Source organism: Dermacentor andersoni, chromosome 2, assembly GCF_023375885.2.
Source record: "Dermacentor andersoni chromosome 2, qqDerAnde1_hic_scaffold, whole genome shotgun sequence".
Taxonomy (NCBI): domain Eukaryota; kingdom Metazoa; phylum Arthropoda; class Arachnida; order Ixodida; family Ixodidae; genus Dermacentor; species Dermacentor andersoni.
The window spans coordinates 160000414-160025948 of NC_092815.1; the positions used below are offsets into that span (position 1 = coordinate 160000414).

At 44.1% G+C, this 25535-nt stretch overlaps 1 protein-coding gene across 3 annotated transcripts in view; it reads left to right on the forward strand.

The window, feature by feature from the left end:
* Positions 1 to 25535, forward strand: part of CASK (peripheral plasma membrane protein CASK) — a 494080-nt gene that overhangs the window by 430374 nt on the left and 38171 nt on the right. For 2 of the 3 annotated variants that reach the window (XM_050187361.3, XM_055076095.2), the window contains 5 exons: positions 6706 to 6894; positions 8816 to 8894; positions 11074 to 11159; positions 14913 to 14981; positions 24480 to 24509. In XM_050187361.3, the coding sequence (XP_050043318.3) occupies positions 6706 to 6894; positions 8816 to 8894; positions 11074 to 11159; positions 14913 to 14981; positions 24480 to 24509 (453 nt within the window). The remainder of the gene's footprint in view (positions 1 to 6705; positions 6895 to 8815; positions 8895 to 11073; positions 11160 to 14912; positions 14982 to 24479; positions 24510 to 25535) is intronic. The other variant, XM_055076094.2, reaches the window with a different exon arrangement.

A 25535-nucleotide genomic window follows, 5' to 3' on the forward strand; every position in this document is an offset into this window, starting at 1 on the left:
CATCGAAATGCGGCCGCCGTGGCCGGGATTCGATCCCGCGACCTCGTGCTCAGCAGCCTAACACCATAGCCACTGAGCAACCACGGCGGGTGTATTCCATATTGTAGGGGACGCACTAGTTAAAGTTGTGTTCGCATGTCGTACTTTTGCTATGCAGCGATATATTTTTGAGAGGAGCATTCCGGGCAAGTTGGTAATCCATTACTTAAATGATATTGCGCGACAAAAAACGACACGGACGTGAGAGACGACACACCAAGCGCTTGGTGTGTCGACGACATGCGCTTGGTGTGTCGTCTCTCACGTCCGTGTCGTTTTTTGTCGCGCAATATCATTTAAGTCATCTATATATTTTGTTTATTTCCGCACAGTGTCGATGGAAGACCGTTGTCGCCATCAGAGACAACACGGATTTGTAGCAAACATATTGTGAGAAACTGCAAAAATGACTTTAGCTCGTATGTGCCGTATGTATGTGCCGCATCGATCGTATGTGCTGACGATTTTTCCGGCGGTACATACGATGTCATTTCCAATCACCTGCTCAGCGTCACTTACATGGTTAAGCAGACGCTGCCCTTTCACCGCATTGCAGCCATAAAAATAATCGTCAAGCGTACCGATCTTCTTAAAGGCAAATAGAAGCGTGTACAGTCTGTTTCACACTTAGGGGAAAACTCGGAACGTATTGCATCGCGATGCGGCAAGCAATGGAGTCGTGCGGTGGCAGCAGCTCGAGCAGGCGCAGACGCTCGAGGGGCGGAGTCGTGATCTGCGTCGTCTGCTCCGGCGGCGCGCGCTGGCCGCATTGTCGGGAAGCGTGCTACTGTCAGGGGCAGTGCACGTATATTTCTTCACTGTGTGTGCTACCGTAATAAGCAGCGACAAGACGCACTAAGATGTGCGCGCAACGTGTTCAGTCTTTGTTTGACTCGAAAGGAAAACAAAGCACTCAAGAATGATAATTATGGGAGTCGAACACGATGAAACAAACGGATACGATTAAATGAATGTTTTAGGTTCAGACAATGAGCTGGAAATGATTTTTCTCGACAATCATTCGCTACACCAGACAGACTCTGCCCGCCGGCGGGGAATTGGACACGTCACGCACGGAACTTCAGTTATCGTCATGTCCCCAGCGGCAGCGATGACAGCGCTCATCCTGGAAGGCAGTGAAGTGCAGAATGACTTGATCAGGGATGTGTTCATTCGCAGCACGTCTCAGTCGCTGACGATGGTGGATCGAAGCCTATCCTCGGGCGACTGATAGAGGGGATGGTGCGCCAGCGATACTTTCAACGAGCCCCAGACATTTTAAATGACGTTGGCGCCCGGGGATTGAAGCGGCCACTCCAAGAGAGTGACTGTGCGCTCTTCTAGCAGTTGTTGCACCACACGAGCAGTGTGGATCGGCGACCTATCGCGTTAGAATATATAGTCGCCTTCCAGAAACGGGCCGTCAAGAATGTATGGAATCAGTACGTCGTCTATGACTGCCCTGCAGCGATGAACTTACCTTCGAGGCATATCAGTTGGCGTCGCACAACGCATATTAAAGAATACCGGCTCATTTCACGCCGTAACGATGAGATCGGCGCCTTGCAACTGATAGTAGAACGTTTAGCGACAATGCGGCCAGCGCGCGCCGCCGTTGCAGACGACGCCGTTCAAGATCCCGCCCCTTGAGCACCTGCGCGAGCTGCTGCCGCCGCCTGACTCAAGCGCTCGCCGCATCGCGATGCAATGCGCTCCGAGTTTTCCCCTAAATGTGAAACAGACTGTACACCGCCCTTCACGCGCACACACGTAGGCACACACCACGCGCGGCGCGAAACGTGCCCAAACACGCGCAGTGCAGGAGGCAATCAAGGCGGCGCGAACGAGAGATGGGAGAGGGGTACCACCCGCTAATAGAATTTTGCTTCGCATGCGGCGCTCTCAACGCCGGCGCAGCAGCGCCGCTCTCGGTGCCGTTGGGAGGTATGCCTTGCGGACGAGGGAAAGGAGAGCCCGGAGTAGAACTACACCCCCCCCCCCCCCCCACACACACTTCTACGGAGACTAGAGCGCGACGGTAGACGGCGCGCTTCCTCCCCTCTTTTACCGCTTTCCGCCGTTGCGTGCGCGAGATTGGACCGCAATCGCCGGCTCTCGCTCGCACGCTTAAACTCGTACATACAGTGTACGGAGCGCGGCGACGTTTTGGTCACCCTTGGTCTTTATGCGGAACATCACGGCTACGGCGACGCCAACGACTGAAATGCGCCTGGAGTGTCCATATAGTTGCTGTCGCAATAAAAGTCGCAGTTTTGCCAGAGAGGCAAATTATAGCAGTAACAAGTATTAAGCAACCACATGAAGTAAGGGTCGTAGGTTTAGCGGCCGTATAAACTGCAGTACACATTCACTTACTAATTAAATTGATAAGCGGGATGTCAATCGCACAGGCAAAGATGAACAGATCTCGCTCGATGACCGCGGAAATTCGCTATCGCAACGCTGGCGTGAAGAGCGGCAGCAGCGGCGAGCGCACGGTTCGTGCCGCTTCTCGCTTCAGCGCGTCTCCGAAGCTTGATTGCGCGACCTACAACACTAGGCGCGAGATTACAGCGCTGTGTCTGTCTTCATTTCGCGTCCAGTTAGTGTGTAGTGTTTTTCTTCTTCAAAATTAGCATGAAAAAAGTGCGTGTTGCAAAACACGCTCTTTTATTTTTTGTCTGCGCGGTACGGAAAATTTTCTTAACAACGTTATGTCCTTATAAGTGCTTATCGGTCATGGCGACAAAAGCAGCGTGTGAAAAAAAAGCTCACTAAAGGACGACCAACAATCGTCTCGTAAATTTCTATTTTAATTCAGGCAATGGAAAACGAGAACCCCTTGCAGAGCACAAATCCTGTCTGCAAGGGCGGCAGATTGGGCAAGCTGGTACGGCATGATCTGTTTTTAGCACTACTCAGGTTGAGTGTGAAGGAAAAAGGAAAGCAAGAAAAGATGACCCACGCTGGCACTACTGTGTGACAGATTTTTTTCTGTTTTGATAATGTACAAAACATTATATGTACAAACATTATACAGCGACTGAAAGACGGCTATTAGGAACTTCACAAAGGGCTAGGTCTCCACCGAGGCGGCCAAAATCCTGAACCGCAGAGCAGAAGACTTAAGAACGGCAAAATTACACCCAAATACCTCAAATGGATCCCGGCACATATGGGAGAAGTAACCACGAATGCCTCTCCCAACCTCAACGAGAAGGCCCACCGAGCCGCGCGAAAACTAACCCACCGCGGCACGGACGTACAGTGACGGCCCAACACCCCACAACTCCCGGGGAAGGGGGAAGGACTGCGGCGGAGGCGATGGAGAACATGGTGGCGGCGACAACGACGAAGAAGCGATAAAAGACGCCAGGGACAGACTGGTCACGTACCACGACATACTGACACACTATATGAAACAAAGAGAAGCATACCCACAACCCCACAAACAACTCGACAGGTCTCAAGAAACAGATTGGAGAAGGTTGCAAACCAGAACGTTCCGAAACACAGTACACTTAAACAGAGTAAATTCAACACAATACCCAGACGCGAGCTGCAAGCACGAACACGCAGACATGGCACACATCTTATGGAAATGCACAGAGATCAGATTAATATATGTAGTGGACAACATAGAACCGGACCTTCTCGAGTAGCGATGGCTAAGCGCTCCAACTAGCTCGGAACTACACGACCGACTATGAGCTATCCAGCGGGCCCGGAAGCGGTGGAAAGGCTATGCCTCACCGCACATAATACCGGGGTGGCAACCTCGCAGGTCCTTTTCCTATTACAGTTTTTTACGTCCGTCCGTGTTCACTCAAACCAGGTGTTTTGAATTCGGGCGCGCTCTGACGGTCAAACGAAAACTGCAGTTCTCAGAAGGTTTCCATTTCAGTTTCGCAACATTGGGCTCTAGCTAGACATAAAGCCTACTATTGAGCCGATCCAAGCCGTGTCAAGTTCAGTTTGCGTACTGCAGTAATTTGCTGTGATTGACTTGTTTTATTAGCTGCGAAGTGCATTTTACATTTTAACGCTTGCAGAGACCTGGACCAGTATTCCGAAAGCTACGATATTGATTTTAACCCTGTAATGCATAATTTAGAACGGTCGTTGTGTCAAGGACCTCCGCGCAAATAGCCGGTACAGCTGCTTCGGATACCATCTGTGCCGCTGCTCATTGACAGCCCGAGGTAGGATAGCATGTATTTTCCTTCCTGGTGTCATTGATATATGATGTCGCTCAGGATAGGTTTCAGAAGTGAACCTCTGACTTTTTTTTAATGCTATACCGCGAGGAAACAGGAGCGCCGTGATTTTTGAGGCGCCACTCTTTGGACACTTCGTTATCGGTGCTGCCGAAACTAGAAGTTGCCGCGAAACTGCTGCGCAGGATGTTGCCGCGCAAGGTTAATCGTTTTGTCACGCGAGAATCTTCGACTTTTTGCGTAACCGCGGCTTTTCCTCCTTCGTGGACGTAACCTGTCTAACGGGGAAAATGCTCCGAGAGGCGGGCTTCTAGGCGCCGTCACGACGCGCGACGCCCTCGTAGGTAAACTTTTCCGCTCCTCTTGCAGATAACGAGAGATCGCAGAAACTAGGCTGTTGGGCGCAATCTTTGCTCGTCCGATAGCGACCCGTGCTATTTAGTACACCGTGTGAGAGCAAGCGCCAGCGGTGTCACTTGAGGTATGCTTTGCAAGTAATCTTAAATCGCGCAATCTTGGTGTTTGACAGCAAAAAGAAAAAAGAAAGAAAGGGTGTTTCGGTGTATACGTCTATTAGTGACCTTCTTTCTCGGTTAATTTTGTTTCTGTTGTAGTTTGGTGAAGCCCTAGATGTAGTAGTGTATTCAGCTCAACGAGAGTTGAGCTCCTAGACCATGGCACCTCTTTCGCTTGGCTATGACAGCATGATTATGAGCAATTCACATGTGATGCTTTGGATCATTAAAAGCACATGAGCACATGCTGCGATGTCATAGAAATGAGGTGCATTATTAATTGCTTACAAATGCAGTGTTTCCAAAGATAAGCGTAAGCTTCTCGTATGTTCAGTCAGCAGTGTCGCGAAGTGAAGATTAGAAAAACCGCCAGTCAACCTTTCAGTGAGTGCTAAAGCCGGCAGTAAGAGCCCCTCGAAATGTCCGAAAAACCCACTAAATTAAGCTACGATTAGAAATTAATTCAGCATGTAAATTTTATCTGTCTACATATAATTTAACTGTAAATGATAACACCAGGAAAAAAGAAAGGAAACACTTTTCCTCAAGGAACAGGAGATGATGGAAGATATAACGAATACTAGCACGAATTTACTTTGGATATATGACCATGAACTGCCAAGGTACACTGCCCTGTGTTTTTTAAAAAGTGCGGCTTTGAATAAAAAGCTGTTTGTCCAGTGTCAATAGGACAGATTAAGTAATGAGTCTCAAAGCATGTGCTGCTGTAGCCATTCTTTCCTAAATGTCTCGCATACTTCAGTGAGACCATTCTGCAAGGCTAAATTCTCATAATATGTATCCACAAAAGTAGCGACAAGTGAAATTGCTCTTAAATTTTAACCTTTTCAGCTGCTGAAACTGCTGCACCTCTTGGTAAAGAAACACATGAGAAGGATGGACCGTAAAGCATGGTTAATTTGGCAATAATGGAAGCTTTTTTGTTCATTCATATAGGATGTGTATAAACTGCGTGTTTGCAACATATGAAGCATGATGCATTGTCAAAAAACGCTAATTTGTTTTGCTGCCAAAATGAAACCTAACATAACCTGAAAATCACAAGAACACCCACTGCCCACAGAAGATTTTCTCCTGCTGAACAGTGTAAAATTTAGGTGAATTTTGTAACAAAAATAGTCGAGTTGGTGTCAGTGGTAGCCAATGAGACACTGTGCTTTACTTTGTTGAGTAGAATATAAGATGAACATGTGCTTAGAGCAGTTTGTGTTTAATTTTATTTTTTTGCGAGCACTGAGGAGGGCTGTAAACAATTTTTTTCTAGCCATGGATATTACCGTCAGTGGTTTCTGCCTGAACGGAACCTTTAAATAAAATTGAATAATGTTGCTGTTGACTTGAATACATTGTAATGTACGGATGGTAACAAACCAGGGCTGATAGCAGTTTAGGGCACCTTGGCAGTTGCCATTGCGTTGTCTATTTGGAGGTGAGGATTGACTAGCTCTTGTCCATGTGGCAGAGTAAATGGGTGAATTTGTTCAATTATATTTCCTTTGTTCCACTGCCTCTATAAAATTGTCTGCAGTGAAAAAAAAAAAATGCTGAGCAACGTTTCTGTAGACCTAGTTGAAGCTTCCATCACATAACATGGCTTGTGGAGTATTACTCCTGATATGTGTGCGAATGATTTCATTAAAAAGGAGGCTTCTCTTCTTGTGGGATTTTGTGTGTGCAGCTGCAGTGGACTGCCAGATGTGAAATGTGTGTTTGTATGTGTGTTTTATTTTCCCTTGTCCCTTTGCCAATCTGAGGCCACTGTGCTGTCCATTTATTTAATAAAAGGAATGACGAAGGACAAAAAGAGTGGGAAATAAAGAGAATGTTTACATAATGTTTCCCCTGGTCTCAGATCCTGTGCACAAAACAAAACATAATGCATGCCATGCTTTCTCCCTTGTCTTCACCTGCAGGCACTGCTTCAAGCTCACGATGTGGTTGCGCACGAGGTGTACAGCGAGGAGGCGATTCGGGTGACACCACCACCGCTGACACCCTTTCTCAACGGCAACCAGGAGGCAGGTGGCAGCGAGGCCGGCGACATGGAACAGGTCACCCGCGTGCGCCTCGTCCAGTTCCAGAAGAACACTGATGAGCCAATGGTATGGTGTCCTTTCCCTCTTCTAATCTCTTGACATCTTTTCTTGAGCAGGCTTGATGGGCCTTCACTGGAAAACGCGCATATTAGTCGGTGACGGCCTAAGAGTTCAGTACAACCTACACACGCAAAACTGCACTGCCTCTACCCTTTGTGAGTCCACGCTCCGGAACATTGTTCTCGAGATGCAGATAACGAGTGAAGTTCACCTTTACGGTGACGTCATGTAAATGAGATAACGTATTTGGTATGCACAGATCTATACAAATTCTCCGAGTCCCACAGTGGTGTACTTGCCTTGGCATTCTTAGGCTGTCAAGCGAGGCTGTTAGATTATGTAGTTTGAAAATTTTGGCCTTGAAAACACGGATACAAGAGGAAGAAAAAGGACAATGCATACATCTGTTTTGTATGCCTAACTTTTCAAACCACGAGTACTTGCTAACTTGCTGAGCTCTCATTTATTCTAAACATTAGATCACACTTTTGTAGCTGCCTCAGTATTTCATCATCATCCACCTATGCAATGTTTGCTGCAGAGCTAAGGTTTCTTCCAAAGATATCCAGTTACCCATGTCTTGTGTCAGCCGAACCCGTCCAACATCTGTAAATTTTCTGTAAAGCTCACAAGATTGGGCACAGATCAAAACAAAACAAACACAATAGATTGCGGGTTTGTGCACGTGGTCGTTACTGGAAGTGTGCCGTGCAGCAAAAACGCGAGAAAAAAAAACGAAAGAAGGTGGCAACCATGGCATGTGTGTGACACAATCCTCCGGCTCCGATGTGCGAGAATGCAGGGAAGGAATTTTGCTTGAAGAGGCTAGATGGGGCAAGTGGCAAGAGTCAATGTTGGCAGTGAAGCTCTCCTTCTAAACGCATGAGTTCACGACACTAGAGATATTTCTATATCTGCTAATAATGAACCAATTTGAAAAATTCTTGCACTAAAATGCTCCTTAAAGAAAATTAAATTATGGGGTTTTACATGCCAAAACCACGATCTGATTATGAGGCACGTCGTAATGAGAGACTCTGGAAATTTTGACCACCTGGGGTTCTTTAACGTGCACCTAAATCTAAGTACACAGGTGTTTTCACATTTCGTCCCCATCGAAATGCAGCCGCCGTGGCCGGAATTCAATCCCACAACCTCGCGCTTAGCAACTGAATACCATAGCCGCTGAGCAACCACAGCGGGTTTCTTAGAGAACATGTAACAATTTCCAGCATATAACCAAAATTTGCTGTGTGGCCTGGTGAGGGGCCCTTTAAATGTGCTTTTGCGGTGCAGTTAAATAATCTTTGTTCCTGGACATGTTTTCATAGCAGGTAATTTTGTGTAATATAAGTGTAGCAATTGTATTAGTGATAATAATAATAATACGGAAAAAAATGACCCACCCTCTTCCCACTTTATGCCTTCTTCCCTTATACTATGCCCACTTGGATGAAAATTTTTTCTTTATCTATGAATGCCTGGTCATGGTTGTCAACACCCTGTTTATTTGAAATAAACTTGGTAGGAATGCTACTAACCTATGCAAAGAAAATATTGTTCAGCTCACACCAGCTGCTATACATAAAAAGGCAAGCAAGTCTGTTTTATTGTGTGTGTGTGTGTGTGTGTGTGTGTGTGCGTGCGTGCGTGCGCACGTGTGTGTGTGTGCTCTTTTTTTGTCCTACACTCTAGTATGTTCACAGAAAACGCAGTATTATACTGCCATATTAAATTGATACTCCTTGTGGAAGCCAGCCTACAGTAATAAAAATGTTAATTTAATTAGTGCTTCAACAATGGGAGGCATTTATTAACATATTTAGTTGCCTATATAATACTGTTGGGACTTGTGTAACATCCTTTAGCGAGAATCACTAACAACAGCTGTTAAGTTTTGTCATTCATTGTGTGTACTTGTGTACAGGGCATCACCCTGAAGCTGGACGAGGACGGACGGTGTATTGTGGCTCGCATCATGCATGGTGGCATGATTCACCGGCAAGGTGAGAACAGTACTGGCAGTACTAGCATACATAACTGCAAGATTGAGCATCTTGATCATTCATTGGCTTACGTGTGAATGCATATAGACCTAAAGGGACCTTGCAATGTGCTTTGTTGAAGGTGTCCAATATGTCAGATGCTAAAAGGAAGGACATCTCCTTGTGATCTTTTCAGAGAAAAACGTTCTTGTATATTTCTTGTATAAGTAGGGTTATTTTCACTTGAGTGCTCGCGCTACCGTGCTCTCAAGACTTTCCTCTCTTCTTCATTGTTTCTGCCACGTTGAAAAGTGCCAACACAGAACAATACTTACCAGCTCTGTCCATCATCATGCTCAGCTTTCATAGCTGCACAGCCTCTGAGATCGGTTAGTTGTGCTGCCCCATCTTACAAGGCTATTGTATCAGCGAAACTGTGTGCTTATTCACCACTAAACCAGTTGGGTGGGCTGGTTGGTGTTGACTTATGGAATGCACAATAACAGTGCCAGAAAGGATGAGAAGAATACCCGTTGAAGACAAGAGCGCTGACTTCAGCTGACTGTTTATTCAAAAAATGAAAACAATCGTACATCTTGTGCACGAGAACTGTGCATCCCAGAGAACAAGGTCTGATAGTGGAATGCACGCACAATGGAGGAAGCGCACTGTCTTCCATCATGTGCAAGGCACTGGGGGGGGGGTGGGGGTGCTCATTTTAGCTTGGCTGAGCATGACCACACGAGACCGATCTTGAAAGCGATCTGTGATGTGTACAGAGTCTAGGTGTGCCAAGGGCTGATAGCTATGTGTGCGCGGCGTTCTCGCTGCTTAGTTTGTGTTGAAGCAAGAGGCAGCATAAAGGTAAATGTGCTTGCTGCTGCTGCTGCTGCCACTCTTCCTCACGCCATTGTTCTGGTAGCAAGCGTCCGCGGTCATTGAGTGAGATGTGTTTTATGTTTGGCTCTGTGCGCATGACACTATGCTTGTTACTTTAGTTAGTATGCAAATGTTTACAAGATTATACGGCTGATAAAACTGCTTTCCTTATAACTAAGCGAAGTGGTTGCTTGGGCTAGTTGGTGAGGCATCTTCGAATAGCTGTCTGATGAATTTTCTGTCGCAGTCAATGCTTCGCCTTTTGGGTGAAACTGCGACTTTCTTTTTATGCTCAGTTTGTGCTGTGGTTTCAACTCGTGTGTGATGGTGTATATATCCGAGTCTCCTGCACAGTGACATATTGACACTAATATTCCTGCAGGTTACGTTTAAGCACTGAGAAACATAATTTTGAAATGTCTTCTCACACGTAGTTTTGGCTGATGGTTCACAGTTGCAGCACCCATTGTACACACAGCTTTTATATTTTTTGTTTAGTGTACGGTGTTGTGAACGTTACTGACTGAAGTGCCTTCAAACATGGCTGTGTCACTCAACTTCAATTCACTATCTCTCAAGACGATACAATGGACTTTTCCAACCATTCTTGGCATGGTGACCTCAACTTAATGTCCCAGCCACACTTCTTCTTTGGGTGATGTCCAGCCACATTTTAATTCAATAATCTATAAAAGTAGGCACTGACACTGTTGCGGAGGTCCCACTGAACTTCGGTTTTATCGCCTCAGCCGTTCAGTTATCTTCAAACAATGTTTTAAACAATGTGCAGAATTCATTGCGATCCATTCTTCTGAGAAGTAATCACATGCTTGTACAAAACAGCTGCTCAACATAAGTTCAGCATCACTGACGATGGAAACTTGACACATACTGATTACATTGAAGATTATTGCTATCCATATACTTTGCAGTATGATGATGCCATATCGCGGACCTCACTTGCATTGAATGATTGCATTGAATGATTTTTTGTGTTCAGTATTTTAGTAGGTTTTATTTAGTTTACTGAACAGCTAGCTTGCCTCTTCTATGGGGGAGTCTCCTTGCCATTTTTACGTACCAGAATTTTTGTGCTTACATGCATCCTCACTCCACTGCAAGGCCGTGATGACACTTCTGTTATTGTGATTAAGTAAAGCATGTGTGGTCACACTGTCAAATAACATTTTCCATTAGGCATTTCTCTGCCATTGCCGGTAGGTCATAGCCATGGCTTCTGCAAAGTTTTCTAGTGCTCAGAATTTAAAATAGCTGCTGCTTGTGGGTGATGTTCATCAGTTCTTATTTTCTTGCATTGCAGCCACTCTACATGTCGGGGACGAAATACGTGAAATCAACGGCATCAGCGTTGCCAACCAAACTGTGGAGAGTTTGCAGAGAATGCTCGTAAGTGTCAGCATCCATCGTTCTTAGGCACAACATTGATTAGTTGATGGAAACTCACAAAATCACGCAGTCACCCACAAAGCAGGAAATATGTTCAAGGTTGTGCATGCCAGCGCAACCAGTTAACATCAAAAAACCTCTGGCCAGCACACAACTCACTGCATGCTGAAGTCATCCGCCAGACGGAAATGGCAATGGGCCGCCCCTTGCTGCCCAGTTCCCTTAGCATCACCATGCTAGTAGTGACAACCACGCAAACGTTTGTTATGCATACTCAGATGCCACCTATAAGTTCTTTCCCTCAACTCCTCTCTCTCTGTGCATTTCTGGTGACGTGATGGGGTCACCATGTTGCTCTTGCACAAATGAGCAAGTCCTGGCAAGCTCATCTCTATGCTAGCACCCCATGTTGCTCATTTGATGGGCTTTTCTTAGTTATTGTTGCATAGCTTTGTGTGAGAGGAGAGTGTATGACAAGGATAGTGGCAGGAAAAAAGGATGATAGGAAAGAAAAATCGGTGCTGTTAAGGCGAGCATCAACAACTGAGTGGTTTAATGTTACTCTAAGTGCTGTTCACTCCTACAAAGCACACTTCTATCATACGTTGCTGTAGCACTGATGTTTGTGCACTTTGTCGCTTTCAAGTGGCCATAGAACATTCTTTCTTCCATGTCTGGGCTTTCAGAAATGTACTGAGCATGAAATCTATTGTTTCCAAAGGGAAAACAAAGGACAGGATGATCGGTAATTTCTCTTGTCAACGAGCAGGAGCTCCTGCATGTGTTCCTATTCATTGAACTACTTTACTCACAGACATTTATGTCTGGCTATGCAGACGAAGCTATATGGGCAGAGCCTCTGCGCTTGTACTGTCAAACCTCAATATATAACAAAGTGAATATAAATTTTCATTCGGCATGCTTGATGCCGAATATATGAACATGAATATAATGAATTATCGCATATAACAAAGTGAATATAAATTTTCATTCGCTATGCTTTATTTCAATTGAGTGTTCTCCTACTATAATGAAATGAAAAGGGCTGAATCCTATGCAGTGTTGGTTACAGAGAAGCAAATTTTTGTTTGCATGTGCCTCAAAAGATATACAGTCAAACCTCGATATATCGAACAGCGCGGTGATCGCAAAATAGTTCGATATAGCCGGAATTCCATATATAAAATCGCGTAGAAAACGCATCAAAAACTAGCGCAAATCAATCAATGAACCAATCGTGGCGCAATAGATACTCACATGAAGCTTCAAACAAAGTATTTATTTTGTTCGCTGAAAGTACTGAAGCAGCGTAGCCTGCTTCATATTGGCAACCGTGTGCTTGACCACGGCGTCCTCAACATAGTCAAAACGGTCCACAAGGGACAGTCCAGTGCCTTCTATTGCGCCGCAGTAGCGGCGTACAACGGCCAAAGCAGCTACAGCCTCAGTTGCAGTCGGGAGCGGGGCAACATCAGCGCTTGCTGGATCAGCCTCGGCCAGCGTCTTCGTTTGGCCGCTCAGCAGTCACTTCTGCCGCGATATCCACGTCTGTTAACTCCGCCACTGTTCCGGTGCTGTCGTCACCGCCAACGAAGTCCGCAATGCACATGATGTGTGGCTCAGCACCAACAAAGCACTCCAACTGGCTCCCCGGCCGCCTCGATCACGCGCGCACGGCGGGGGCAAGCCTCGCCGTGCGCGCGTGATCGAGGCGGCTTGCCCCGCCGTGCGCGCATAGGTGCGCGCGTGATCGAGGCGGCCGTGCTGGCTCCAAGCCGCCGCGTGTGTACGCCGCTACGTTCAAATGGCGCCCTCGGCGCAACCGATGTGGGCAGCTGTCGTACGCAGCAGTCTGGTACGCCGATCGCGCCGCCGCTATCTTCGAGAGTGTTGCGGGAAGGCTCGCCTCCTGTCAACAGAGCGCACTTGGTCTGGGGCGGCAGAGTTCGATATATCCATTTTACATCCGGCCCCGTTCGAAATAAAGAATTAAAAATGCATGCGATTTTCCATGTGATATAGAAATTGTTCGATATACGCAATAATTCGATATATCCGTGTTCGATATATCGAGGTTTGACTGTATTCTGATAGCAAAAACGCCATACAGTTGCCGACCGATTGTTTTCGGCAGCTGATTTTTCGAACCTGCACAATTCCTGTAGCACCGCCACCTACCCCTGGCACCAATGTATCACGACAGTATTATAGTGGAAATATAAAACGCCACATGGTGCTTTGGGCATTAATCATGCGTGTGATGCCACAAGCATGGCGGCCATGAACAATGTTGCCGTCATGTCGATTGGCATGAAACTGCAACTTTGGTTGCCACTCCCAAAGAAGCGACATCAGCACTGTGGCCAACTGAGTGGCTAGTGGCAAGCCTTTGTGGGAAGCTTGCTACAAATATGTTCCCACTCATAGACCTTTTCGGTGATCAAGCGTGAGATCGGATGCACGGGTTAGACTGATGGCCATTGTAGTGTAGTATGTATCCACGCACAGTCCCCTCCATGTCCGAAAACTCTGTTGGGGGCGTGAACGTTTTGGTCAGCACTTGGCTTGGTTGGATTGCAATTGACAAGCCAATGTGCCGATCCCGCTTGATAACACTGGTGTATTTATGGTGGTGCGCAGTGCATCTATGTTATTTATTGTTGTTTCCGAGCCTCGTACTGGCACAGCAATATGTCTACGGGTCGTCAAGATTCACAGGAGACCCTTTACTCCGGCCCCTCTGAGGCACCCCACTTGTTTCTTTCACATAGATCTGATTACATTTTTTTTAAGGTGCTGCGCACTTCTTCTGATGGCGTTGCGTGCGAGCTGTTGTAATGTCTCGTTTCGTGCAACGCACGATTTTGCACACTGTGCACAAGGATACATGACTAGCAGTATAATTCAGTGCTACATGAATACTGAGGCAGAACAAGCGGATCTCGGAGCATGATCATGTGCTGGAACACGGTAGAAAATGGCATAGTTTCGGTACTTGTGCACGAGACTCCACGATCGTGGGAACAAGCAGACGAAACGAAAGTACATCTTTCTTGCTTTGGTGCGAAGTAAAACAATAAACACACAGACATTCTGTCTGTGTGTTTTATTATTTCTCTGAACTTCAATTCATCAATTCAAGCAACAGATCACACAAATAACAGATGTCGCCTTGAATAATTCTAAAGTCACCTGTCACCATGAGCAACGTCACACTGCGGACACAACTACGTAGGCGCAGGGACACGACGTCACCGTCCGGCTTGGAGCGTGGTCGCCACGAGGGAAAGGGAAAACGGCATTCGGATTGAAATTTCAGACCTTTCTGCGGCGCGTAGCAATGTAATTCTTTGCAAACATGATTGTTAGCGTGCATTGTATGCTCTGCGCTTGTCAGCTCAAAATGACCAGACCTGGTGAGGGGCCCTTTAAGCAGAGGTCTCACGTATGCACTGTAGTTTTGTGGTTTTGCCTGCATAGCCAGAGAAAGCTGTCCATAAATGCGGGCATTATTATCTTTTTTTTTTATGTGCATTGTTGTTGTTTTTTAAATCTTACGCACTACGGATGTTCTTAGCATGCCTGTGAAGTTCAAATTAACAAGCATTTACTATATGCTTAGCTTAGCTTCTGATAAGTTCCAGTGGATGCCCTTGCTATCTTTATGTTCACTTCTTGTGGAACGGAGCTTTCTGTAGCTCCTCCCAGTCCGATCTCCCAGCTGACAACTTTCTTGTTCTTGTCACCATGCAGAGGGATGCACGGGGTAGCGTCACCTTCAAGATTGTGCCCAGCTACCGCAGTGCCCCGCCACCGTGTGAGGTAATCTTTCAGTACGCCTCCGAGCTGGGCCACAGGCTCGACTTTTGTACCACCGGCGGTGCCTCCGTATGTCGCTTGTGACACGCGGCACACTTATTTGTTGTGAATGAGAGAGGCCACCAGAAGGCGCTGTCACCACTTTAGCCCTCAAGATCGCTCCTTTTATGCTTAGACAGTCTGCTGCCTCCCTGTTTCGTTCCTTTCTGAGAATAGCACCTTACCTGTTATAAGTAATGTGAAGGGATTGCCACTTGACAGCATGGAATGCTAGACAAAGACGACAAGAAACGCAAAGATGAGGACAGTGTTGTCCTCATCTGTTTCATAGTGTTAGTCTAGTCGTCATAACGTTAGTTGAAATCGAGTCCAACCAACTTGTTCAAGCTTTATCATGAGGCTGCTTCTTAATGTGCAATGTTTCAGTTTAATTGCTTAACCCCTGGATACCAGTTGTTTTGGAACAGCAAGAACCAGGCGAAATGCCTTGAAGCATTGGCTCTTCTTTGTCCTGTTGAGTGCATGCTTTGCTGGTATAGATTCCCGGCTCAGGAAGTTTGCCCATGCAGAAGCATGTGAGCCCTGTTAATGCTTTCTGAAATTATGAGCAGGCTCTTGTTGCTCAATGAGCAAAGCTATGAAGAGTGGCTGAGGGGTGCATCTTATCATGATGCCCGTACTGTCACACAAACCGATGTGAAGAGAGAGAGCAGAGTGATTCTTTAAGGAATCTGAAACTCCCTTAGTCCTTTGTTTGTTTAATTGAAATTAATAGATAACATTAACAACAATCTTTAAGTGGCAAAGCAAAATCGTACAACTGCATATATTGTTTACTCATCAATAGTAGCATGAGGCAAACCAGGCAAGCTCGAAACAGATTGTGTCTGCACTGGATGTGGAAGGAACTGTTTGATGCAGGAATTGGCTTCAGTATAGCTTTAGGAATAAGTGTCAGTATATTCAGCCTCAGATGCATCTGTATCGCATGATTATGGAATTACGTGATATAGGATTTGGTTTCAGCATCAAGGTATATAGATCCATTCATTTCACATCCGTTGAAGCGTTGGTGTATAACGTATGAGCTTAGTACAAATGTGCTGGACTTGCCATTGAAAGTGGAATGAGCAATGCACATTGGAGCTGCGTTTTATGCTAAACCCTGCACTGTTGTGTTCTTTATTTATGTGCTTTATTGTTTTGTTATGCTACAGAACAAGGCACCTAGCACAGTTGTGCAGATCAAGGAGCATTGGTATTTCACATTATGTGGCATAGTTGAAGGTAGCTTTTCTTTCTTTAGTTTTATAATTGGTTTGCGGCATCAAAGTCATTATAAATGACCCACAAGCATTAGGGGGGAAGTGTCAATAGCCTAGTAGGGTGCTTCCCTGTGCTTTCTTTTCTTGTTCTTGACCTCCTTCTCTACCAAACAGTTTCTATTGGTACTTTAAATATGAAATTCAGTGAAGCACAATGCAATGCATATTGCAAAGAGCACTGCTAGTGACAGCATCTTGGTGGTACTGCATTCAACATAAGTGTGCAAACTCTTGCAATCACCAACTGGGTTCTACCAAAATTGCTGGTGCAACAATGTCAGCAGTGGCAGTCATTACTTTTCATCATCACTTTGAAGTGTCTTCATTCTTGCATCTTTTATTTTTTGAAAGAAGAGTTGTGAAATGCAAGAACACTTCTAGTGCATTATAATTGATCACAGCATGTCATCACCAGTGCTGCTGCTGCTTGATTGGTCTTCTGGTATTTCGGTATATGCCTGTGCTAGCACATCTCTGCTGTTGTAAGGATCTTTGTTCAGTTCTAAGGTTCTCTGTTTAGTTCATAAGATGAATTGCTTAGGTCCTCTTCACTTTCCCAGAGATCCACACTTTGCACATTCATGAACTCATAGCGAAATAATTTCACATGCATGAGCATTCTTGTATATAGTGGCACTTATTAACCACTCCTTGTTTCATTTGAGACATAAAAAAGCCAGTGAAGCAGTACCATAATATGTGATACAAGGGATAAAGTGCCTTTGACTAGTATTATAACATCACCCTTATTCAATATAAACACAGGCAAAAGTTGGCACATTGTATTGGTATATTTCAGAAGCAGTACTGCTTGCGATACAGTGCCTGTTTCACATCTTAGCTGAAGATATTCATTATGCGTAAGTTTTCAAGCTTCTCATGCATTTTTATGAAACTACTCAAGGGAGATTTGGTAAAAGTTTGAGAACAATGAAGGTATAGGTCAAATCCACTTTAAATCAAATAATGCTGCATATTGTAGAAGAAGAAGTAAAACATCAAATTAGATGCCCACAGCAGCCTTAAATGGTATGCTTGAAGCCTTCATGTCACTGCGGTGCATCAATTATCAACAAACTTAGTTTTCTTTCAATGATCAACAGATCAGAAAATGCCAGTGATGTATGTACCAGCCACACCTTGTAAAAGTTGCACGGTCAACAAGAGCTGCCATTTGTGGATCATATCTATGTGGCAGCAACCAGCAGCAGCACTGGTTGGGTCTCGCTGTTTTTGTTGCACAGGGCAAACAGCACCTCATGCCATTTAGTCGCATAAATACGCTTGTGAGCTTTGAATGAAGCGCCATTAATGATACACAGCAGTTCTAGAAAGCCATCCTGGTGGTGGCCATCGTTGTATATTGTTTGGAATTCGTACTACTGGAAACTCAAAGGAGAGTGCTGTTCTTGTGTAAATTTCAGCTTGGTTTCAAAACTTGAGTAGCCACACTAGAGCAAACGTTTTCTCATGCTATATCGAGCACAACTGTTCTAGTTGCCTTGTTATTGTCATGTTGTTTTTTCTCTGGTTTGTCAGTTGCTCGTGTCTGACTTGTGGCCCCCTTTATTCTGCACCCATTGTGTTTTGCTAATTCGTGTTGATTTCCAGCTTTTGTTGCACACATAAGCGCATTGTCATTTGCTGCACCCGTTAATTAAGTATAGCACATACGGTTTGATAATGACTCAGCAACACATTGCATGCTTAGGTGCCTGGTTCACTGTCGCACGTGTTACTTGTCAGATGTTAAGTACTTGAACTAGGGGTGTCTGTATAACCCACCCTATAATTAGACAGCTGCAGAAAAGAGAAGTCATGGGAACATGACTACTGCAGCTAGCCCAAACAAGGACATTGACTTTCCCCAGACATATTTTTTCCTCATCCTTATAAAAAGCATTCACAGATATAAATAATTTTCATTGCAGTTGAATGGCATTAGCAGCCCCCGTAAAGATGCTGGGAAGTTCATACAAATGCTGCTTTCTGGCTGCTGCATGCAATGGTGGTAAAGCTAACACTGTTATGGATTGTCAAACATCTGTGTGACTCTCTTGCTATATGCCAAGTGGCCTTAGTGCAGTGCATTCAGTGACGCAGCTAGAAAGCCCCTGGTTCAAAAACTCAAGGCTCTCCTGAGCTCACACTTAACTAGATTCTATATTTGCATTGCTCATTAGCTCAAGTATGAAAACTGCCCTGAAATATGGCACTTAAAGTACCACAGGCTTAGCAAATGATGTGAAATAATATACTTTCTAATGACAGTGTTATCCCTCTAGCAAGTTAGACATTCAGTCTTCAAACTTATACTACGTTAGCGTCCTGAGTCAGCATGTATACTCAATGCGCCCACATTCCACGTATTGAAACACCTGTTCATAATATAGCTTCATGATGAAGACACACAAGTTTTTATTGTCTTTGTGGACCAGTGTTTCAAACCTTTAGGCCTTGCAATAATACGCTGCATCACACAGAGATGCATTATGCAGTAGTGTAGCCCAGTCTCTGTAATGTTGCGGTGTTCAGTTCCTGTTTCACAAGTCAAAAGCTCTGCTGGCTAGATGTCTTGGGTGTTCAGTTGTGTGGGAACAATGATTATAAAACATCTGAATGCTGCAGCCGACCTTCTTGCTTTTTACAAGGCAAGTTAGAGTAGCTTAGGCAGTGTGCGTTGGGAACGTTACGAATATGTGCAAGAATAATAACTGTTGTGTTCCTTGCTGGAGAGGCATGAGGCTACTCTTGCTTGAAATACGATTAGTCTGAAAGGCACATTTAACTGATAATTTCATGATGGGAGGCTCTACACCCCATGGGCTTCCATGAGTGCAACGTCCAGCGCTCACAAAGGCTGTATCTTTTAGCTTCTAGCTTGATCTTTATCTTTTCTTTCATAAAGGAAGTGCAATACACACCATGCAGCTCTGTGTTCAAAGCATTTTGCAAACTCATAGATATTCATCCATGACAGGCTTCAAAAATAGCCATTGGTGTTATAGATTATTGCTTTGTTTCCTTTGTGTGTCAGTTTTGTAGTTGTTATGCAAGCTTCTTTTGCTTTTTTTGAGTTTGTTACACTCAGTTTTTGGCGTTTATTTATCTACAGATGAGCCGCTTACACTGTACCAGATTTTATTGTCCATGGTCTGTTTTCTTGTGTTGAATAGTTCAAGGCCAGCTGAGTAGTTACTTGCTTTGATGAGATATAATAAATGTGTTTAATGCATCAACCCAGTGGATACTGGTGCTGTTGCTTCCTTTTTTTCCATTATTGCTAACCAAGACAGTGTCAGCATCACATGTGGCATCCTATATTCCTGTGACACTGCACGCCCTATTAGGCACTGCTGGCGTTCTTTTTCTTTTGTTCCTTCTTACTTACTTTCTTTATTTTTTTTTTATTTTTTGTAAAAGCAGCAACATGAAGCTGGTTGTGCTTGTGGGAAGCTGCTTTTAAAGCCAAGACCACACGTATGCTTGCAGACGCACACAACCTTGCGTCAGCACCTAGCGCCTGCCGCGCCTCACGAGGAATGGCGGTTTGCATCCACAAAGACGTGCGACAGGGTGCGCTCACTGGGCTCACTCACAAATGCCTTGGCCGACACCGCTTCATACTTTGTTATTCACAGTGTTTCAAAATGCTTCGATATCTATAAATGTAATTGATATATTTTTATAGCTGTTACATCAGCACAATAAGGAAAGAAGACGTGCTTTCTTGCATGATATAAATCTGCTTCGCTGAGAGTTGAATGTTCTGCGCCGTAGCTGCGTACCCAGGTGCGCAGACGCGAGGCAGCCCAAGCGCGCGATAACAGAGAGGAGCTGTTCCCCAAGATAATGCCATGTTTTGACGCGTATGAGCCATGCCACACCCATCTGCGCATGTGTGGGTGCGCAGACGCGAGCTTGCACGCGTCTGCAAGCGTACGTGTGGTCTGGGCTTAACACATGCACAGCAGACCTTGGCTTGACTCCATTCTTGCTTAGGCTCATTTAAATTATTAGATGACATGTTATTTACAACTTGTCTGTTGGCTTATTGTTTTCCGCATGCTGACACCTACACTCTCCTAAGCCTATTCTTTTGTATATTTATGTATTGACAGCCTATTGAAAAACAGATATATTGGCCTTTCTTTTATTTTCCTTACCAGGAACTTTGTTAATTTAGACACTTCTATGCAGTGGCACTGCTATGAGGCGCAGTCAACTTTTAGGAAGTAGGCAGGACTGGAATAATAGTAAACACAAAGTGCTAATATCACACAGCAAAACTGAAATTGATCTTTATTAAAACAGTTTTCATCATGTTGTTGCCATGGAAATGCTTCCATTGGGCGGTGATGTTGCTGTGGCGTATAAGGCGAAGTCTCTGTTCACAGTACAGGGACTCATGGCTACCGAGCGAATGTAATGTCACACTTTTTCTTTCAACTGCAAGCCTAGGCACAAGTGCCAACCAGAAAGCGTAATTCTAAAAGAATGAAACTCGTGTAATATAGTCCTTAGTCTCTCCGAATCCACCAATGAAAAACAATGATTCACTAGAAAGGTTATCTGGCAAGACGGCAGATACAAATCTCGTTTTAGCAGGCATATTGTATGCATAGCAATTTGCAAACATTTACATAGATGAATATCTGTGCAGTGGATAATCTCACCAAGTGGTTTCTTATTCACTAAGAATTGTTCGAAGGGCATTAACCCTCTAAGGATGGTAGAAAATCCAAAAAAACTTGCAAAAAGCTTAGTATTTATTATTTTTATTCATGTAAACAATCTAGGTATGTCTAAAAACACATCCACACTTGTCATTTGCTCGAAACAAGCATAATTTATTATGGTGTAACTGAAAGTGAGCTTCACTGCACATAAGCATCTTTTGGATCAGTGAGCTCATAGTCAAAGAATTGAAGGAAGTACTCCGTCATCAAATTAGAGGTTCACTTGAGGAGACACAGTCAAAGGATAGCCGGGTTATACAGGAGAAATATTGCTTTCTGTGGTGTCGGGTCTTGCCCACGCGCAGCTTATGATGTCCACACTGTCCCCTTCTCTGTCATCAAAGCTGAGATAGAGAGCCCAGGACTCACTGGAGGCATTCAAAGCCATTTCGACATTGCTTCCACTTGAAAACGATTAAGTTTTGGAAAGCGCACATTTCCTTTTTGTGTTAACACCACATGCTGAATTAGTGATGCTTTCCATAGGGGCTGCCATACTCAAGTTGAGCGTAGTCGGCGCAGCAACAAGCCTCCACTCAAAGAGCCTTATCTTTCCGGGGCAATGCGTGCCATCTGGCATTATTGTTTTACAAACATTGTGCACTGGATGACCCCGAGTACTTAATATTATGATCCAGGGCTGTATTATGACACCAAGCATCTTTGGACGACATTGGTTCATCCTCCATATATTCTGGAAGTAAAGTCTTGATGAACTGAGCTCATTTTTTGTACGGGAGGGGTTAAGAAGACAACCATCCACTAAGTGTGCATTGTTGCTGCCAAGCGAACGTGAAACATGCTAGATTGAGCAAAAATGATGAAATGACAACGCATCTTGCGATTAGCAGTGAGCAAATGCAGTCTGAGTGGCCATCTCAATGTCTTGTTTTAAACAAAAATTCTCAATGTTATTAGAGGGTTTTACCTTGTCCATGTACATAATTATCATTCACAGAATGCTAGGTTACCGGGGACATGAACGTGTGCAGTCATATGTGGTGCCATATGCGGCACATACCTCAACTGGAAAGAACATAGAACTAGTATTGCAGTAATCAACCATATTCTATATGTATCTGCTGCTGTAAAGCAATGGCAATGATGAAATCAACAACATGCAGTCTGTTTTGTTTTCTCCTGTATCCCTTCAACGAGAACACTCGTGCATCACAAAATCATTTCATGCGTCATTGGGCAAAGCATCAAAAGATGTCGCCAGCAGCTTTGTTACTGCAGTTTGTGTTTACCGTAACCTAGCATTTCTGTAAAGAGTAATACATATACAGACAAGCTAAAACTCTCGATTTCCGTCTGTGTGCCAACTTTCACAATGTGTGCACATATTTCTTCATTCCTACCATTCGAAAGGCAAAGGGTTTGCGCAAGCGTAAGGAACTTCCACTTCTATCTCATTTATCTCAAGCAATAAAAAAAAAGATTGTGCTATCTGGCTCAACTAGCTACCCTATCAAGTTTGTGTCTGCTGTTACACCTACTGCACATAAAAATTAGCAGGAATGCTCAATTACTGTTTGCAGCAAGTCCGCATTGCTTGCGAGATGCAGCTGCATGTTCTAATCAGATAGTATGTGTTGATTTTAGGTGGTGGTTTCACAATATCAGCCTTTAGTGAGTTTTTAGCATTGTGTTTTTGTGTGTGAGTCTTCCTATCAGTGACGCCCCTAATACACAGCAGCGAAGCAGGTTTATAGTGGAAACTAGAACGCCACATTGAGCATGACTTGGCAGCAGAAGTCCACAGCAAGTCACTCTTCAGTTACCCTGATCATATTGTGCACCGAAAGCTTGACTGTTGATTCTGCTATATAAAGCTGTTCGGCAGTGGCCATAGTTGGCATTTCAGGGTTCTCACTCATCGTGGCTTCCGTCTGCTGGAGAAACTCGACCGCCTGAGTGGCATCTGACTGCTGGCAGTGATTGTCACTTTGTCGCAGACGATAATTGGCCATAAGACGGAGTCTTACTCTAAAAAGAAAGAATTTAGCATCATTTAAAGATATGGTGATCTTCAAGTTGCCATAATTGCCGTATGTGACAACTAGGACAGTGAGGGGCTTCATCTCCTGTGTCAGACTAGAAGCTGATACCCTGGAATGAATGTGCTAGATAGCTGACAGGGAATGTTGAAGTCAAAGATAAGTGCCTAGTCAGATAAATTGAGAATGTTGATGTCTATGGCAAATTGAAAGCCATGTCCTCAAATGTCTTGTACACCTGGTATACCGAAAGCTTGTATTATGTCTTATCAGTGGTATTTGTGTGACAGTTTAGGAGTTCAGTGCACTTTCTTTGGTTCTTAACAAACCAGTCGCAGAAATTGCCTGTCTTTACTATTTACAGTATATAACACCACAAGTTCTAGACAACTTTAATACGTCATGGCCAACTGCCACCAAGGAGTGACTGAGCTTCAACATTTGATTCAGTTTGAACCATCCTACTGCTGTGTGATGTTTGGTGCACTAGCAGCTTTCTGGTTGCACAGTGTGAACCCCCTTCTGTAATTCAAACAAACTTTTTTTTATGCTGCATCTTTTTCTTCCAGCTTGGCAGAGAATTGCAATGACTTTAGATGCAGGTTAAGTGCAACACTGATGTCGTGTACAACATGACACGTGTTGTTGCTCTCCATTGTGCATGCTGGCTTCTGAGGCTGCACTTGACCAGTGCTCCAAAGAGAGGCCTTGTCAAATATTACGAAAGGCTACAATGCAGAGAAGCTGATTTTAGAGTTATGAAAGAGGTCTAAACACTTTGCTTGTCTCTTAGAATGCTGTCAGTACATTTGCTGCTCTGAGCATTACAAGTTGCTGAATGAAAGATTGAACACTCAGCTATAGATTGCAATTTAGTGACCAACCTTAGCATATACTCTATGTAAGTTGGCCCATGTTGTATTCAAGAAACTTACATAGTAATATACGTAGAGGGTTACAAAATTGTGTTGCCTGTCCTCAACCAACAAGGATTAACTTGCTGCTTGGTATAGGGGTTATGAACGCTGCCCTATGCAACGCCTTTATGAAAGATTATTTATCTTTTGTATTGACTCTTTTTTTGGTCTAAGTAGTCCGAATGGCTTGCACCGATCCAACCTGTCTTGGAGTAGAACAGTCAGTAGTGCTTAGAGTAGTAAGTTCGCTTCCATGCTTGCAAGCGTGGATATATTGCAAGGTTTGTACTTGCCATACCTGTTGCATGGTCAGTCTGTTGCATAATATACCAGTGTAGTGGTTATGTGGCATTTATAAAATGTTACAATATTGGGCACGACAAAGCTTTGGCGGGTGTGGAGCCCCATCTTTCCTTTGTGTTTTTAATCAAAATGATTCAATCATTCTTCTTTTCTCTTGTTTTCTCCTTTCTTTGCCCTTCTTTCTTTGTCCTCCTTTCCCCTGCTCTGCCCTATATAGTATTTCAGGATTAACCCCCCGCCTGTTCTAGTAAGTAGGCCTTTGAAGGCCTTCTTTTAATTCTCTGCCTGCATATGTTCTATCTTTTGCCTCATTTTGCTTTTGCTTCTCTTTCGATTCCGATGGTGGCGTTCACTGTAGCGGGTTGGCTTGTGCTCGTGCGCTTCGCGTTTCATATGCTTTTGAATTTGTTTTGTCAGCATGCTGCCTGCAACTTTATTCAAGGCAAATATGACGCATCGTAGAGAATGCTGCTCTTTTCATTATGTTGTCATATTAATATGCATTATATGTGCATGGATGGGCATTGTGAGCTGCAAAGCTTTCTTTGATTTTTCGTTCATCTCATGGGCAATGATTATCTGCACATTGAGAAACCTTGTTGCCAAATGGTCTAGGGCTCAGCAAACTCTGTAGGCACTGGTTCTTTTTCGAGCTAGCTCCTCTTCATTGTAGTAGCTTAATGTTACAGCTGTGCAAGCAGCTGAACGCATAACACCATTTAGCTACTAATGTACAGTCACGGCAACTCATGGTTCCCATGATTCTGCCTGTTGCTGGGAAAGATATTTTCATAACATTTTACGTAAGCAGCTGTGCTACATGACTTGATCTAGAGTACATAATTTGAAAACAGAAGAAACATCCAATAATTTTTTATATGCCGAGTCATAATTTCTCCTCAAATGTTCCCCACCAGTATGGGCACCATGTAAACACTATGATGCATTCACATTTCTCAGCAGTATGGGCATAGAAAGGCAGCTTTTTTTTTTTTTTCTTCATATTGTGAGTATATATATATATATAGGGTTCATTTATCTGAGAGTCAGATGGCAGGTGCATAATATGTAATTTCTTTGCCATATTTGAAATGCAATCTTCATCTTTGTGTTGAACCTTCAGTTGCCTTTCTAATCTTTGGATACATCTATTTTTTGTAAGAAGGAATTATTTTATATTTTCGGATATACGATTACTGTACAGGTGTTACTGTAGCACAGTAACAACAACAAAAAAAAGAATGTGTTTTATTTTTATAAATGGTGTGCAGTG